This window comes from Adiantum capillus-veneris, chromosome 17 (genome assembly GCF_014529385.1).
Source record: "Adiantum capillus-veneris isolate H3 chromosome 17, ASM1452938v2, whole genome shotgun sequence".
Classification (NCBI taxonomy): Eukaryota; Viridiplantae; Streptophyta; class Polypodiopsida; order Polypodiales; family Pteridaceae; genus Adiantum; species Adiantum capillus-veneris.
Window position 1 is genome coordinate 66,626,075 of NC_140947.1, and position 14,743 is coordinate 66,640,817.

A 14,743-nucleotide genomic window follows, 5' to 3' on the forward strand; every position below is an offset into this window, starting at 1 on the left:
GAGGAGCGCAAACGACAGCCCCTCGTCTGGAACCCCATGGTTAGCACTCAGAGAGGCCACTTGGTTGGGAGTAGGCCTCATGTTTCTTGGGGTCCCATGGCAGCAGGTCCAGCGCGCTCTCTAGGTGACTGGCTAGAGTTCACAGGTTTGTCAGAGGAGGTGCAGGGTGTCCAGCTACAGGGCATGAGAGGGGTTCAGAGCATGTGTCAGGACATCTCAGAGTCAGTTCCAGCTGAGTGGCTCACGCCTCTCGAGCCAGTAGCACCCCGATGGATGGGAGCCTTCACACGACTGGAGGTTCTCATCTCAGTCAGGGCTTGTTCAGAGACTGTCCCAGCCATGTTCTCCGAGCTTCAGGGTGGGGGACGATTATAGCGAGTTACAGTAGAGGCCCCGCAGGTAGCAGAGTGATGTTTCCAGAGGATCCGTGAAACCAGCCCGTAGGGCGGTAGGCGTTGGCTTTCACCCGAAATTCTTTACTTTAAGCACATACACAGAGCACTTTGCAAAGGAGACCTGTAACGAGAATTAACACTTAATCACACACACGGCTCAGAAGCTAGAATGCTCCGAGCAGACGCCGACAACCTGTAGGCCCCAAAATTGGCGCCCCTTTCGGTATTTCTTTATTCTTTATGAGGGTAAATTACAAGGTAAGGTCCTGGGAATCCTTCACGTGTATCCACCTAGATACCATTTGATTTGGCCAAATTTCGGCAACATAACAACCCCAAAACTTGCGCGAAACCAATTCCCCTGCTGGAACTCGCTTGCACTGTCGTATACCCTCTGATTCCTGTCCAAAAACAGTAAATTCAGCACGCTGTATTTACTGGTTTTTGCCCTGTTTTCAGCCCCAAACAGTCCTCTGCCAGTGGGGCACGATTCCCAATGATCCTGGCGTCCGTATGGCTGAAAAACAGTAAATATACAGCGCATACACAACGCTGATTTTTCACGTGTATGGTGAGGTTATGACCCTCACCAGTGCCTGCTTTGGAGCAGCAGCTAGCTACCCCTGTTCCTGCTCAAGGAGGCTCTTGCCTCAGCACAAAAGCATGAACCCACACAACTGTACATCAGTCAAATGATTAGCCCTCTTGTGGGGCATCACATAACTGCACGTAGGGGAGAGAGAGAGCAGTGTCTAGTGTGCAGGGCATCACTCCTAGCACCACACTGTACAAGAGAGGGAAAGGAAGCACTCCATAGCTCTTAACCTGTGACAAAAGCTGAAATGAGGCCTCTCCCAGCATAAAATTCAGCGCCACTTCTTCTGCAAGAGGAAAGTGCATGAAAATTCAACACTTGGCGCATTTACAAGCATTTGCCCGTTTCAGGTTCGCCGCTTAAAAATATCATGACCGGTTGCCCAGTTGACTTCACGGCAGAGTTATAAAATGTTCCCCTAGTCATACCGGAGATAATGACGCGAACACATTTCACAGCACAAAATAGCAGTTCCCTAAATTTTAGGAGATGCTTCCGTTGGGCTCCCACTGGTCTTCTGACCATCTATCCTCATTGGGACAGCATCCAAAAGTGCAATGTGGCCCAACTGTCGGATACTTTTTGTTGGTAGTCCCACCTTGACTTTACGCCTTAATTGAGTTCACTTCCTAGTATCCACCAACTTGCTAAGTGCGACGGGGGGACCTATATGATCTTGCTCTGAGCCTAGACATCCTCTTACCATACGAATTCCAGTGCCGACCACTTCCCGTCTGCGGGTGAATCTACCGTTCACATTGGCCATACAATGTCCGACCGTTTGCTACTTCAAAAATAGAGTCTCAAAACAAATAAAATAAACCCCATTGGAAAGAAACCAACAACCAAGGTTAGCAGTTGCCACATCTTTGTGACATGGTTAATAACTGCCACGTCCTCGTGACATACCCCCCTCTTGAAATCGCAAGCGTCCTCGATTGCATTCCATAAATACACGCCACTGATGATCTTGTGCTATCAACACTCTTTTATCATCGCATGTATCCGCAAGAAAGGTCGTAACATACATAGATACAAATGACTTAATGAGGCCTTCATACTTTTGCCATTTCTATCTATGGCACTGAATTCATATGTACATTTGATGTACTAGCTCTATCATTACCCCTCCTTTGCACACGTTGGGTTGGGGCATAAGTAGGCTGTAACCCAAAGGCTTCAAGGTAAAGATGCAATACATTTGGTGACTCTGACAGTTCATGCTCTTCCATCCACTTTGCATCCATAGGCGGATAGTTCTTGAACTTCACCAAATAGCGTCTTGCAACTTGTCCTTTAACTTTTCTGTCCTTATGTGCCAAAACTTGCTCAGGTACCAGAATCTCATCAAGTTCCTCAACTTCTGGCTGATCCTCATCTGGCATATCTTCTGGCACATCACCCACGAAGGGTCTTAGAAGACTCACGTGAAACGCATTATGAATCTTCCACGCATCAGGCAATTTCAGCCTGTAAGCCACATCGCTAATCTTGTCAAGCACTTGAAAAGGCCCATAGTAACGCATGCTGAGCTTAGGAAACAGCCGTTCCTTGCCCTTCATCTTCTTTAACCTTGCCTTTTCGAACCTTAAGAGAACCCAATCACCAGGTGATAGTAGCAATTCACGACGGTGACGATCAGCAGCCTTTTTCTGTTTTGCCTGAGTCTTCTCCAAGGCAACTTTAATCTTCTTATACATCTCATCCATGTTCTCAACATATCGATCTGCCTCAAAGATCTTGTCCTTTCTGTGCAAAATGGGAGGAACCTTTTTGCCGCCTTCAACAATTTCAAAAGGTGCTTTGCCACTAGACGAATGCACCGTATTATTGTACGCATACTCAAGCATAGGCAAATACTGTTCCCACTTGCCCTTATTATCTGACACATAGCATTTCAGCAGATCTAAGACAGTAGAATTGGCCTCTTCTGACTGTCCATCAGTTTGTGGATGAAACGAAGACGAGAACTGGAGCATAGTACCCATGTTCTCAAACAATCCTCTCCAGAACAAACTCGTCATGCGAAGATCACGATCACTGATAATCGATTGTGGCATACCATGGTACTTAAACACATTGTACATGAATAAGCGTGCCATCTGATCAGATTTTATCTTCTTCCTGACAGAGATAAAATGAGCCTGCTTGCTGAACCTGCAGATAATGGTCCATATACCATCATTCCCTGTTGGTGTCCTTGGAAGATCAAAGATAAAGTCCATAGCAATGCTTTCCCATGGCTTATCCGGAATCGGCAGTGGTTGTAACAACCCTGGTGCCTTTTGCCTGTCAAACTTGACCTTTTGGCAAACTATGCATGCTCGCACAAAGTATCCACATCTCTCCTCAAGGTAGGCCAATAGAAGAACGTCTCTACCGCTTTAACTGTTGCATCAATGCCACGATGCCCTGCATACGGTGGGACGTGACTCTCTTCCATGACCTTATGTCGCAGTGGCCTAGTGACACAAAGTCTGTCGTGCATCATCATAAAACCATCTCTGAGGAGGTAGTGCTCGTGATGTTGCCCCTCTTGTAACTGTTCAAAGATCCTTGCAAAATCTTCATCAGCAGTATATTGTTCCTTCATGTCATCTAACTCATGATTATAAGGAATTGACACAGCTGAAATTTGTGGCTTTCTTGATAACGCATCAGCCACAACATTCTTCTTGCCTTCCACATGCATAATCTGGAAGTGGAACATGGAAAGAATGTTTGCCCATCGCATATGCTTTTCGGATAACTTTGACTGTGTCAAGAAGTATCGCAAGGTCTGATGATCTGTTTGGACAACAATATCAGCATCTAAGAGGTAGTGCTTCCAGCTAGAAAGCGCATGAATCACGGCCAAGAGCTCTTTCTCATAGACTTGCATAGTCCTCTCTGGCCCTTGCAAAATTCGGCTTTCATAGGCTACTACCCGTCCATCTTGCATTAGCACTGCTCCGATGCTACTGCCACACGCGTCACACTGGACCACAAATGACTTCCTGAGATCTGGCAAAACAATAACTGGATCTGAAGTCAACTTTTCCTTTAAGAGACTAAAAGCTGAAATCTCTTTTTGGGTCCATTTGAAAGTGACCTCTTTCTTTTGCAATGCGTGAAGAGGCGATGCTATCTCTGCAAAATTTCTGATAAACCTTCTATAGTAGGAACACAATCCCAAGAAGCTCCTGACATCGTGCACAGTCTTCAAGTCTGGCCATGTCTTGATAGCTTCAACCTTTGCGGGATCCATTCTAACACCATCCTTTGAGACTATGTGGCCCAGAAAGTGTATCTCTTCAAGGAAGAATTCACTTTTCTTAGGATTGACAAGTAACCTGTGACTGCGCAGCTCTTCGAACACAATGGTCAAGTGACGCCTATGCTCCTCTTCATTCTTCGAATACACAATCATGTCATCGAAGAATGTTCCAACAAACTGTTGATGCGAGCGGAAAATCCGGTCCATCATTTTGTTGAACGTGGCAAGAGCATTTGTTAGCCCAAACGGCATCACTAGAAACTCATAAAGACCAAATGTCGTTCTAAACGCAGTCTTGTGCACATCCTCTGGGCTTATACGAATCTGATGGTACCCACTCTTAAGGTATATCCTGCTGAAAATTGTAGCACCCTCTAAACGATCGAGAATATCATCAATGCGAGGAATAGGAAACCTATTCTTTATGGTATTCTTATTCAACGCACGGTAATCAATACACATGCGCCATGAGCCATCCTTCTTCTGCACTAGGAGCACTGGGGAGCAAAAGGGTGAAGAACTAGGCTGAATCAGCCCCTTCTCTAATAACTCCTCAACCTGGCCCATAATCTCTTTCTGCTGCACCGCACTAACCCTGTAGGGAGGTCTATTTGGTGGGCTACACCCTGGCACCAAATCTATCCGATGGTCTCTCTGGCAGCAATTGCGACGGTAATGAATCAGAAAAACAGTCACTAAACTTTTGCAAAAATGCTGACCTTTCTTTATCTAACACAGATAAATTTCACTGAACATTATTTGAGACATCACGTGCAAAAATCAGGTACACAGAAAGATGATTCTTTATTACAGAAGTGATAGCAGAAGCAGATACAATAGGGACTGACTCTCCTTTAAGCTTTACATCCAAGATGTGAGTTTTTCCCCTATGCTGTACAGTAATCTTTTTGTTGTAGGCATCCAAGACTCCATGCACTCGGAACATCCACGGGATCCCCAACAAGGCGTCACAACCTTCCAGCGGCATGATGTAAAACTCTTCAGTGTCCACATTCGACTGAATATGCAGACGCAGTTTTCCAATGATGGGAGTAACACACTCTGAGTGGCTAGGACATGCCAACCCTGCCTCTGCGATGTACCCCATCTCTTCAGCTCTGATGCCGAGCTTCATAGCTAACTCTGGTGAGATAAAGTTGGCTTTGGCACCTGGATCAAAAAAGATGAGTGCCGTTTGATCCCTAACTTTACCCCATGCCTTGCATAACTCACTGGCATCTGTGCTGGGCCTGTCACCCACCATGTCTAGCACTAAACCTGCCGTGGGTTTTGGCTTCTTGCCTTTTTGATCTTCTTTATCCTCTGAGTCAGCTGGCCTTTTCCTTTGTGGACAATTGATAGAAATATGACCAGGCTGCTCGCATATAAAGCATTTGTTCTCAGCCATTAGGACCTTCTTTTCCTCGAGCGACTTGCGCACAAAAGGCTTCCTTTTCTGTTTCTTTGTCTGCGCTCCAGAAGTCCCAGCTGAATCCTTGTCCTTGGTGGCCTGTTCTGACCCCTGTGACGCATCAGGAGCCGTTTTCACAAAGGGCTTCATCGCTGCATTTTTCTTTTGCTGCCCTCCTTTGTCACTGCTCGGAAATCCACTTTCCTCTCCTTTCAACAAGGCAAGACCAGTGTTCGCAACTTCCATAAGCTGAGTAAGGGTAGCCACTTTGTTCTTTGTACAGTAATCGCGAAGCCCTTTAGGTAGCCCACAACAATACTTCTCTATCTGCTCTGTCAATGGCACAAATCTGTAGGAGGTCACTGAGAGTAATGCTTTACAAAACCTCCTATTGTACTCCAGCAAGCTCTTGCACGAAGCTGTCGTAAGCTGGTGCCAATCTGTCAGGACATTGGCTTCAAATTCATTTGATAGCCAAGCAGATGCAAACATTTGCTTGAAGTAAACCCAAGTGGCGGGTGCCTGTCCTTGCATTAACAATGTCGTCCACCATGTAAGCGCATTGTCCTTTAAGAAAGTGGCAGCTTTCCTGACCTTCGAGGCCTCTGTAAAATTCCCTCCCGCATAAGCTGTATCAAACTGCTGGAGGAAAGTGAGTGCCTTTGTCTTGTCCTCGAAACCACTGAAGGTACTGAACTTTACTGCTGCACCACCCTCTTTGTAAGCCTTCGGCTTCTCTAGTGCCCCCAAGTTGTCATACGGGCTGGTCTGCAACATGGGCACTGTACTAGGCATGATCGGCACGCCTTGGCCATTCACATTTTGCGTCAGAGGTGCGATATCTGGCTGCTGTCCAGAAAAAACCAGCCATGCCAAAATGACCCTATGGCACCCCAAACTGGCCCTGGTTGCAGTGGAAACCTTGCTGCATGCCGATAGTACCATACATGGGGTTTGGCATAATGCCTTGCATACCCCCGAACACTGTTCCTGGCATGTACGGCTGACTTCCATACGCATAACCAGCCATACTTTGGAACACTGATCCACCCCCGAAATACCCAGGATGTACCATGGGTGGTGGAAAAACTGAGTGCATAGCCTGGTATCCAGCTCCCTGTCCATTCAAGACAACATGCTGGCTCTGAAAGGTGGCGGGCTGAACTGGCATAACCTGTGGAATAGGCGTTCTAGCCACCTGTTCAAGCACGGGAGGAACCTGCTTTGGAGCCCCCGACTCCACAACATGTGAGTGTTCCCTTTCCTCCTGCGCCTCATGAAGTACCTGGGCTTGAGCTTCAACAAGCTCCGTACACGGCGTAGGTTGCCTATTTTGATGTTGCACTGGTGGCGCTTGCAAGAATTCCATAAACCTCGGATTCTGCACCAGCTGCGAAAAGACATTCACCGCGGCAACTAATTGAGTCTTAAACGCATCATCCTCAAGTTGCCCTGTCATAAAGCCCTGTACTACTGGAGGGACATTCACGTTGACAAGAGGTATAGACTCACGTGGCCGTGAGCTCTCGCCAATCTCAAAAACCATAGGAATCTCCTGCCTGTCCTTTGGAGAGGAACCCTCTTCCATAATTCCCTTCCCCTTGTCGGCCATAGTGTAATCCCCGCGTTCTTGCACTGTGTGTCTTTACCCTGAACAATCCAAGCTCACTCTTTGAGGAAAAAGTGATTGATGTCCCGGCAACGGAACCATGAAACCGGCCTGTAGGGCGGTAGGCGTTGGCTTTCACCCGAAATTCTTTACTTTAAGCACACACACAGAGCACTTTGCAAAGGAGACCTGTAACGAGAATTAACACTTAATCACACACACGGCTCAGAAGCTAGAATGCTCCGAGCAGACGCCGACAACCTGTAGGCCCCAAAATTGGCCCCCTTTCGGTATTTCTTTATTCTTTATGAGGGTAAATTACAAGGTAAGGTCCTGGGAATCCTTCACGTGTATCCACCTAGATACCATTTGATTTGGCCAAATTTCGGCAGCATAACAGCCCCAAAACTTGCGCGAAACCAATTCCCCTGCTGGAACTCGCTTGCACTGTCGTATACCCTCTGATTCCTGTCCAAAAACAGTAAATTCAGCACGCTGTATTTACTGGTTTTTGCTCTGTTTTCAGCCCCAAACAGTCCCCTAACTGTCCTCTCCCAGTGGGGCACGATTCCCAATGATCCTGGCGACCGTATGGCTGAAAAACAATAAATATACAGCGCATACACAGCGCTGATTTTGCACCTGTATGGTGAGGTTATGACCCTCACCAGTGCCTGCTTTGGAGCAGCAGCTAGCTACCCATGTTCTTGCTCAAGGAGGCTCTTGCCTCGGCACAAAAGCATGAACCCACACAACTGTACATCAGTCAAATGATTAGCCCTCTTGTGGGGCATCACATAACTGCACGTAGGGGAGAGAGAGAGTAGTGTGTAGTGTGCAGGGCATCACTCCTAGCACCACACTGTACATGAGAGGGAAAGGAAGCACTCCATAGCTCTTAACCTGTGACAAAAGCTGAAATGAGGCCTCTCCCAGCATAAAATTCAGCGCCACTTCTTCTGCAAGAGGAAAGTGTATGAAAATTCGACACTTGGCGCATTAACAAGCATTTGCCCGTTTCGGGTTCGCCGCTTAAAAATATCCCAACCGGTTGCCCAGTTGACTTCACGGCAGAGTTATAAAATGTTCCCCTAGTCATACCGGAGGTAATGACGCGAACACATTTCACGGCCCAAAATAGCAGTTCCCTAAATTTTAGGAGATGCTTCCGTTGGGCTCCCACTGGTCTTCTGACCATCTATCCTCATTGGGACAGCATCCAAAAGTGCAATGTGGCCCAACTATCGGATACTTTTTGTTGGTAGTCCCACCTTGACTTTACGCCTTAATTGAGTTCACTTCCTAGTATCCACCAACTTGCTAAGTGCGACGGGGGGACCTATATGATCTTGCTCTGAGCCTAGACATCCTCTTACCATACGAATTCCAGTGCCGACCACTTCCCGTCTGCGGGTGAATCTACCGTTCACATTGGCCATACAATGTCCGACCATTTGCTACTTCAAAAAGAGAGTCTCAAAACAAATAAAATAAACCCCATTGGAAAGAAACCAACAACCAAGGTTAGCAGTTGCCACATCTCTGTGACATGGTTAATAACTGCCACGTCCTCGTGACAATCCGAGTTGTGGGCATCTGTGGGAGGACTTGCGTCATAGACCCTGACCCAGCAGCTCCCGAGACAGGACACTGGAGGCTATGGGCTTGGGAGTGCTGTCCACTGGCACGAGTACAGTGGAATCCTGGTGAGTGGCTTTGGAGGGACCCCTTCTCTTCTGCAGACCGCCGAGGAGTCCCTTTCTTTCAGTACACTGTTCGGCTTGGACGTCATATACTTGCAGCGCAGAGAGAGGCCCGCCCTGCTGCAGCACGGCATTGGCAGGAGGAGGGTCTCACAGTTGAGTTCTTGGCAACTTTTTGGCAGAGGCTGTGGGACTCCAGACAGCCGAGGCGCGTCACTTTGTTCCAGTGGTTGGTTGCACACAGAGCCACAGCAGTAGGGAGTTGGCTTGTGCATAGTGGTCTCTCGGCCACATGTACAGCCTGTGACCAGTTGGTGGAGAGTCAACGACACTGTCTTTGGGACTGTCCCTCGACCCAGCAGGTGTGGCTACGAGTTCTTCGACTGATGCATGCCCTCTCCACGGCTCAACAGTACACTTGGGGGGCAGCGGCTTGGTCCACCCTCACGGGCCGGGCACTACAGTTTGAGCTATCTTCCACCAGCAGGATGATAGTGATACAGGGGGGGCGACCTACACTCCAGCCTGCTACAGACCTTACTCCACAGGAGTGGTGCAGTGAGAGAGAGGAGTGCTGGGAGCTCATCAGCGGCCTAGCTCTCTGGTTCATCTGGCGGGCCCGTTGTTTCCGCATCTTTGAGGCTCGCCCTGTGCCACCAACAGAGACTGTTCGTGACTTTTGGCTAGAGCTGATCCATACTCTCAGAGGACAGCTTGAGGGACTACAGGGCAGCTCCGACCGCATGCGGGAGCGCCGCGAGGCTTTCCTTCGACTCTGGCGCCCTAGGCCTTTCTACACCATGGTCCAGGGGGTGCTCAGATGGCACTACTGTCCACCTGTGTGGCTCTTCCCTCCTCCCATCTCTTGATTTAGCCCCATTGTATATATGCTGTTTTTTCATTGGGAGAGTCTCCCGATCATGCTTGTTGTAGCCCTCTCTAGCAGAGGTGGATGTAGCCCTATGGGCAGTTTTCATTAACTAATAGAAGGATCTTTTTCTCGGAAAAAAAAAGAAAATGTGCCGTTCATTGTTTTTTTTCAAAAGACAGTGACCTCATTGATATTACCAAAGACTATGTATCCCTCCAAAGGGCAGATCATAGATGGCAAGTAGAACAACATGACAGTCAAGGGCCAAAATTCCAGGTAGTTTAAGGCATGAACTAGGCAAAGCGCGATAAATTGGATACAAACTGAAAAGATAAGGGGAAAACTTTCCTAGAGACGGTGAGAAATGCCTTGGCAACTAACAAGAAGGAAAAACCTCCATTAAATCTACGGAAAATTACCAAACTATTCCTGTAATTTGTGGAAATTCCCAAAATACCCCTCAGAATTCAAAAATTCCCAATATATCCCTCATATTTGACCAAAAGTTTCCAAAATGCCCTGCAATTTCTCCAAAATTCCCATAATCATTTACCTCTCAAACCTTGGTAACGACAATTTTTTTGCAACTCTATTGTGGGCACATAAGATGAAATCGTTCATCATTTTTAGATAGAGATGCCTTATTTGTGAGCTTATTGGTGAATAATTTTGTCTAAAACACTATACGATAGAACTCCATAGTCATAAAGATTACACTAAGCAAAATTTGAGGAAAATCCATTCCAAAATGATACAAGGGTATATTGGAAACTTTTGAAATTTGAAGGGAATTGGGAATTTCCACAAATTAAAAGGGTATTTTGGTAATTTGCCCTTAAATCTATTGCCTTGCAGTGCATTATAATACAGCTAATGCACACTCCCACCCAAATGACCAAGGAAGGGGCACCTGTAACTTGAAACCCTTGCATATCGGAGTCATATTCACACACAAAAAGGGTCGATGCCTTGGAGTGAGGACTAGATCCGCCAGAAAAGACAGTTACAATCATTAAGATGTCAATGTGCATACATGTGGTCCGATTGCATTGAACATGTTTATCTCTTCATAAGCAACTTGCATTGATGTTCTGAAGCTAGAATCATGTAGTACTTGGAAAGAGCTTTCATTTGATACCATAGCAGCTACGGTAAGGGACGGATTGTTTAATATGCGGTGTACAATACTCGTACTAGACATAGTTTTGAGAATCAAAAATAAAATACGTCAACTTTTTTAGGTATGATACTTTAATAAGGACAAATGAAACACGTCATGCACCTCCTCAATGACTCTTCAATGTTTAATCATAGCATAAATAAACAAGCACCATGAAGCTCTAAACACACTTGATCAACTAACAATAGACATTAGAAACGAATACGTTTTGAGCAAAAAAACGCTAGAATAGAAAACGTTATGAGACGTACTGTACGTTTCAATACGGAACGTCCCGTATTCTAAATACAGTATGCGTATTATAGCTGCTATGTTTGATAACCATATTGTCGTTTCTTTTTTTTTAGCAATTATCCACTAAAGAATCTAGAAGGTTCTAGAAGGAAGATTATAGAAGATGGACGAGTGGCAAGACACTTGTCACAAAAGGTTCAAAAGGAGACAAGACACTTGTCACACAAGCTTCATTGTTTCTGACGTGTTGCCCTTGTGCTTTTTGACATGTGATCCTTCATCCTTTTCACATGTGATATCCTTTTTGACATACGATGCTTCATCCTTTTCACATGTGATGTCCTTTTTGACATGCGACGTTTCACCCTTTACACGTGGTTGGACACTTGTCTCAAGTCGGTATACCACACATGCTCATGAGGCAACCTCACCTATACATACAGCTCTTCTACCCTCATTTCATGATCTCTTCCTATTTAAAAATTATGTCCAACATCAGCCCAAGAAGCCTCTACACCTCCCCTGTCTTTTCCCTCTACAACTACATTCCCTCCTGCGTCAAGGAGCCATCTCTCTCTCTCTCTCTCTCTCTCTCTCTCTCTCTCTCTCTCTCTCTCTCTCTCTCTCTCTCTCTACACATTGTAACGCTTTGGTCTCATAGGTCATTTTGGCCTTTTGAAGACGTTAATATAACATTTCATTTCATTCATCCCTCTCTCTCTCTCTCTCTCTCTCTCTCTCTCTCTCTCTCTCTCTCTCTCTCTCTCTCTCTCTCTCTCTCTCTCTCTCTCTCTCTCTCTCTCTCTCTCTCTCTCTCTCTCTCTCTCTCTCTCTCTACACATTGTAACGCTTTGGTCTCATAGGTCATTTTGGCCTTTTGAAGACGTTAATATAACATTTCATTTCATTCATCCCTCTCTCTCTCTCTCTCTCTCTCTCTCTCTCTCTCTCTCTCTCTCTCTCTCCTTGTTTTTACAGCAGCAAACCTACAATTTTAAAGAATTCAGCCTTCTCTTGAAGCCACAAGCTCTCCCTCTCATCATGGATACAACCACGAAAATGAACCACTACTATATGGCAAGGACGGGCTGATTTTGTAGAAATTGGAAGGCTCTACTTATTTTTGTAGTTTCTTTTTATGCATGTGCATTCATGTACATCTTGCATAAACTGCAAGTTTGAGTCTACCTAAACTCACTCTTACTCTACACTACTACAGGGCACTTATAGGTATCAAATTGTAGGCTAAAACCAAGCACTTTGACCCTCTTATCCGAGTCAGCTGATCATAAGCATTAGGTCATAGAAGTGTGTTGCTTTCAGTGATAAAAAACATGCCGAATTTTGGAGGCATCGCTCCTCCATGTATGCCATTGATCCCAACTTGGTGAAATCTATAAGAATATCCCTACATGTCAAGCCTACACATCCCTCCTATTATCTATAAAATCAAGCATCCCTGCTCCATATGGACCAAAGACCCCTACTCTATATGGCCCAAAAACACCTGCTACATAGGGAGTGAATCCCCTTTGAGGCATACCAAACTAACCCTTGGGCGCCATACCTGCAAGAGCCGGATTCCTGCCCAAAATGCGCGGTTAGGGTGGCATCGATTGTCGTCGTTGATTCACAACAAAATTGAAACCCTTCTTGTTGCTATATGCTTTGGTTGCTCTAACCTTTGCTTTTTCATTTAGTTGAGGGTTGCCTACTTCCTTCCACAATCTGATCATTATGTTCATAGACTTTACCTTCATGTAGTTTGCATATAGTGGATCCTTGGAATATGCAAGAAGATGCTCCACAATGAGGTTGACTTCGTTTTCCCAAGCCTTCTCCACATTCGGTGGCATGCTGTGTCTCAAACTACCCCACTTGGTCATTGTATCACGAGCTTCATCATGGTATTCACTATCACCTTCCTTCTCCCCAGATTTCTTTTTTGCTTTGTTGGTATCTTAATTATAGGCCCCTGGCCCTAAGAGCAATTGAACTTGCCTGTATTTACAATTGTGCCCCAAAAGCTCATAAAACATCTGTTATTGCAATTGGCACCATACTTACAAGGAATGGCCATTTTCAGGTCTCCGTTCCCCGTTCCCATTCCAACTTCCTGTTCCATGTTTCAGATGTGAGTGTTTGTAACAGGGAATGGCATTTCATGCCGATTGCTGGTCCCTGTTCCCCGTCCCGATTTCCCGTTCTGGGTAACTATGATTGGCACACCCGGAAGCAGCCATATTAGTAATATGCACCAAAGTTCCCACGTCAGTAGCCGCCATGTCATCAGGGTATACAGATGTCATGTCAGCAGTTAGACCAGCGAATCACGCCAAGTTCTGCGCCCAAATTTTCGGGTTGTTCCAGCCAGCTCAGGTCTCTCAAGTAAGCTCCAGTTGCATGTGTACGGTGGGCTACTGCCACATCGTCATCTTGATGACAAAATCATAGCAAGCTTTTGTAGGAAGCCAGAGTTTGCAATATGGTGCATGTTTCTAGTACTACTGGATTCCATGGGCTATTGCACGTCTATCAGGATGAGACATTGCCGTCACGATGAGTTTGTGAGCAGAGAGCGAATCGCTTGGGCATGATGTGTTTATGGTTCTCACTATCAAGTTGCTAGGAGCAAGATGTGTTCACTATTCAAGGATAATAAAAATAGGATGCATTTACACTTTGAAGATAATAGGACGGAATGTGTTCACTGCTTGGGAAAATTGAGTATTGCATTTGGAAAAGGCTTGATTATCAGCCGGTGCAAACATAGGTGATACATTGTTTTAAGAATGGTTGACAATTGCATTCTCTTAGGTGTATCTAGTATTTCCTTGTGCTAGGGTGTCCATGGTAGCTCCTGTTTTGACTATTTCATCAACTCATTCCACTATGAGATGCAAAGGGAATGTTAGAGTTATGCATCTCATGTGAACGCCCAGTTTACATCCTATTTATTTAAGCTACTTGTTTTTAACTATTTTGACACAACTCATGTAAGTTGGCCCAGTTCTAGATGTATCCAGTAATGCTCGCCATGTCAGCACTTCTGAGTTAGCCCCATAACTTGCAATGCCGTCTTTATATACTAAAGCCAGATATGTTTATGACAAGGCTGTAAAGGAAAACTTCACAAACCTGATGTAACAAATCAAGAGCAAGCACTGCTGAGGCTGCTAAGAACTGCGCACAACTTTCCTCCAGGGGAGCACGCAGCACCAAGGACAATGGCCCAACTATACAGGTGTTTAGCAATATAGCTGCATGCTCACTATCTGCACATGTTGAGATTACTTGTGGTACAAACAGAGAGGGCCGTAACTGCCTCATCAATGCCTTTTCTTGAAGCGCTTGCGCCTCTCGACCCAGAAGTTTTAGCTTCCTTTTCCAATACCTCTTCATGCTGACAACAAGACCTACAAAAGGTACAAAGTGGAGAATGTAAAAACCTTAAAACTATTAAAAGTAAGATTAACACGACTTCATAAA

The 14,743-nt window shown here is 45.7% G+C and overlaps 1 protein-coding gene across 1 annotated transcript in view; it reads right to left on the reverse strand.

The window, feature by feature from the left end:
• Positions 1–14,743, reverse strand: part of LOC147437416 (protein phosphatase 2C and cyclic nucleotide-binding/kinase domain-containing protein) — a 69,885-nt gene that overhangs the window by 7,268 nt on the left and 47,874 nt on the right. Inside the window, exon 12 of the mRNA XM_086486947.1 lies at positions 14,393–14,670. Within this exon, the coding sequence (XP_086343073.1) occupies positions 14,393–14,670 (278 nt within the window). The remainder of the gene's footprint in view (positions 1–14,392; positions 14,671–14,743) is intronic.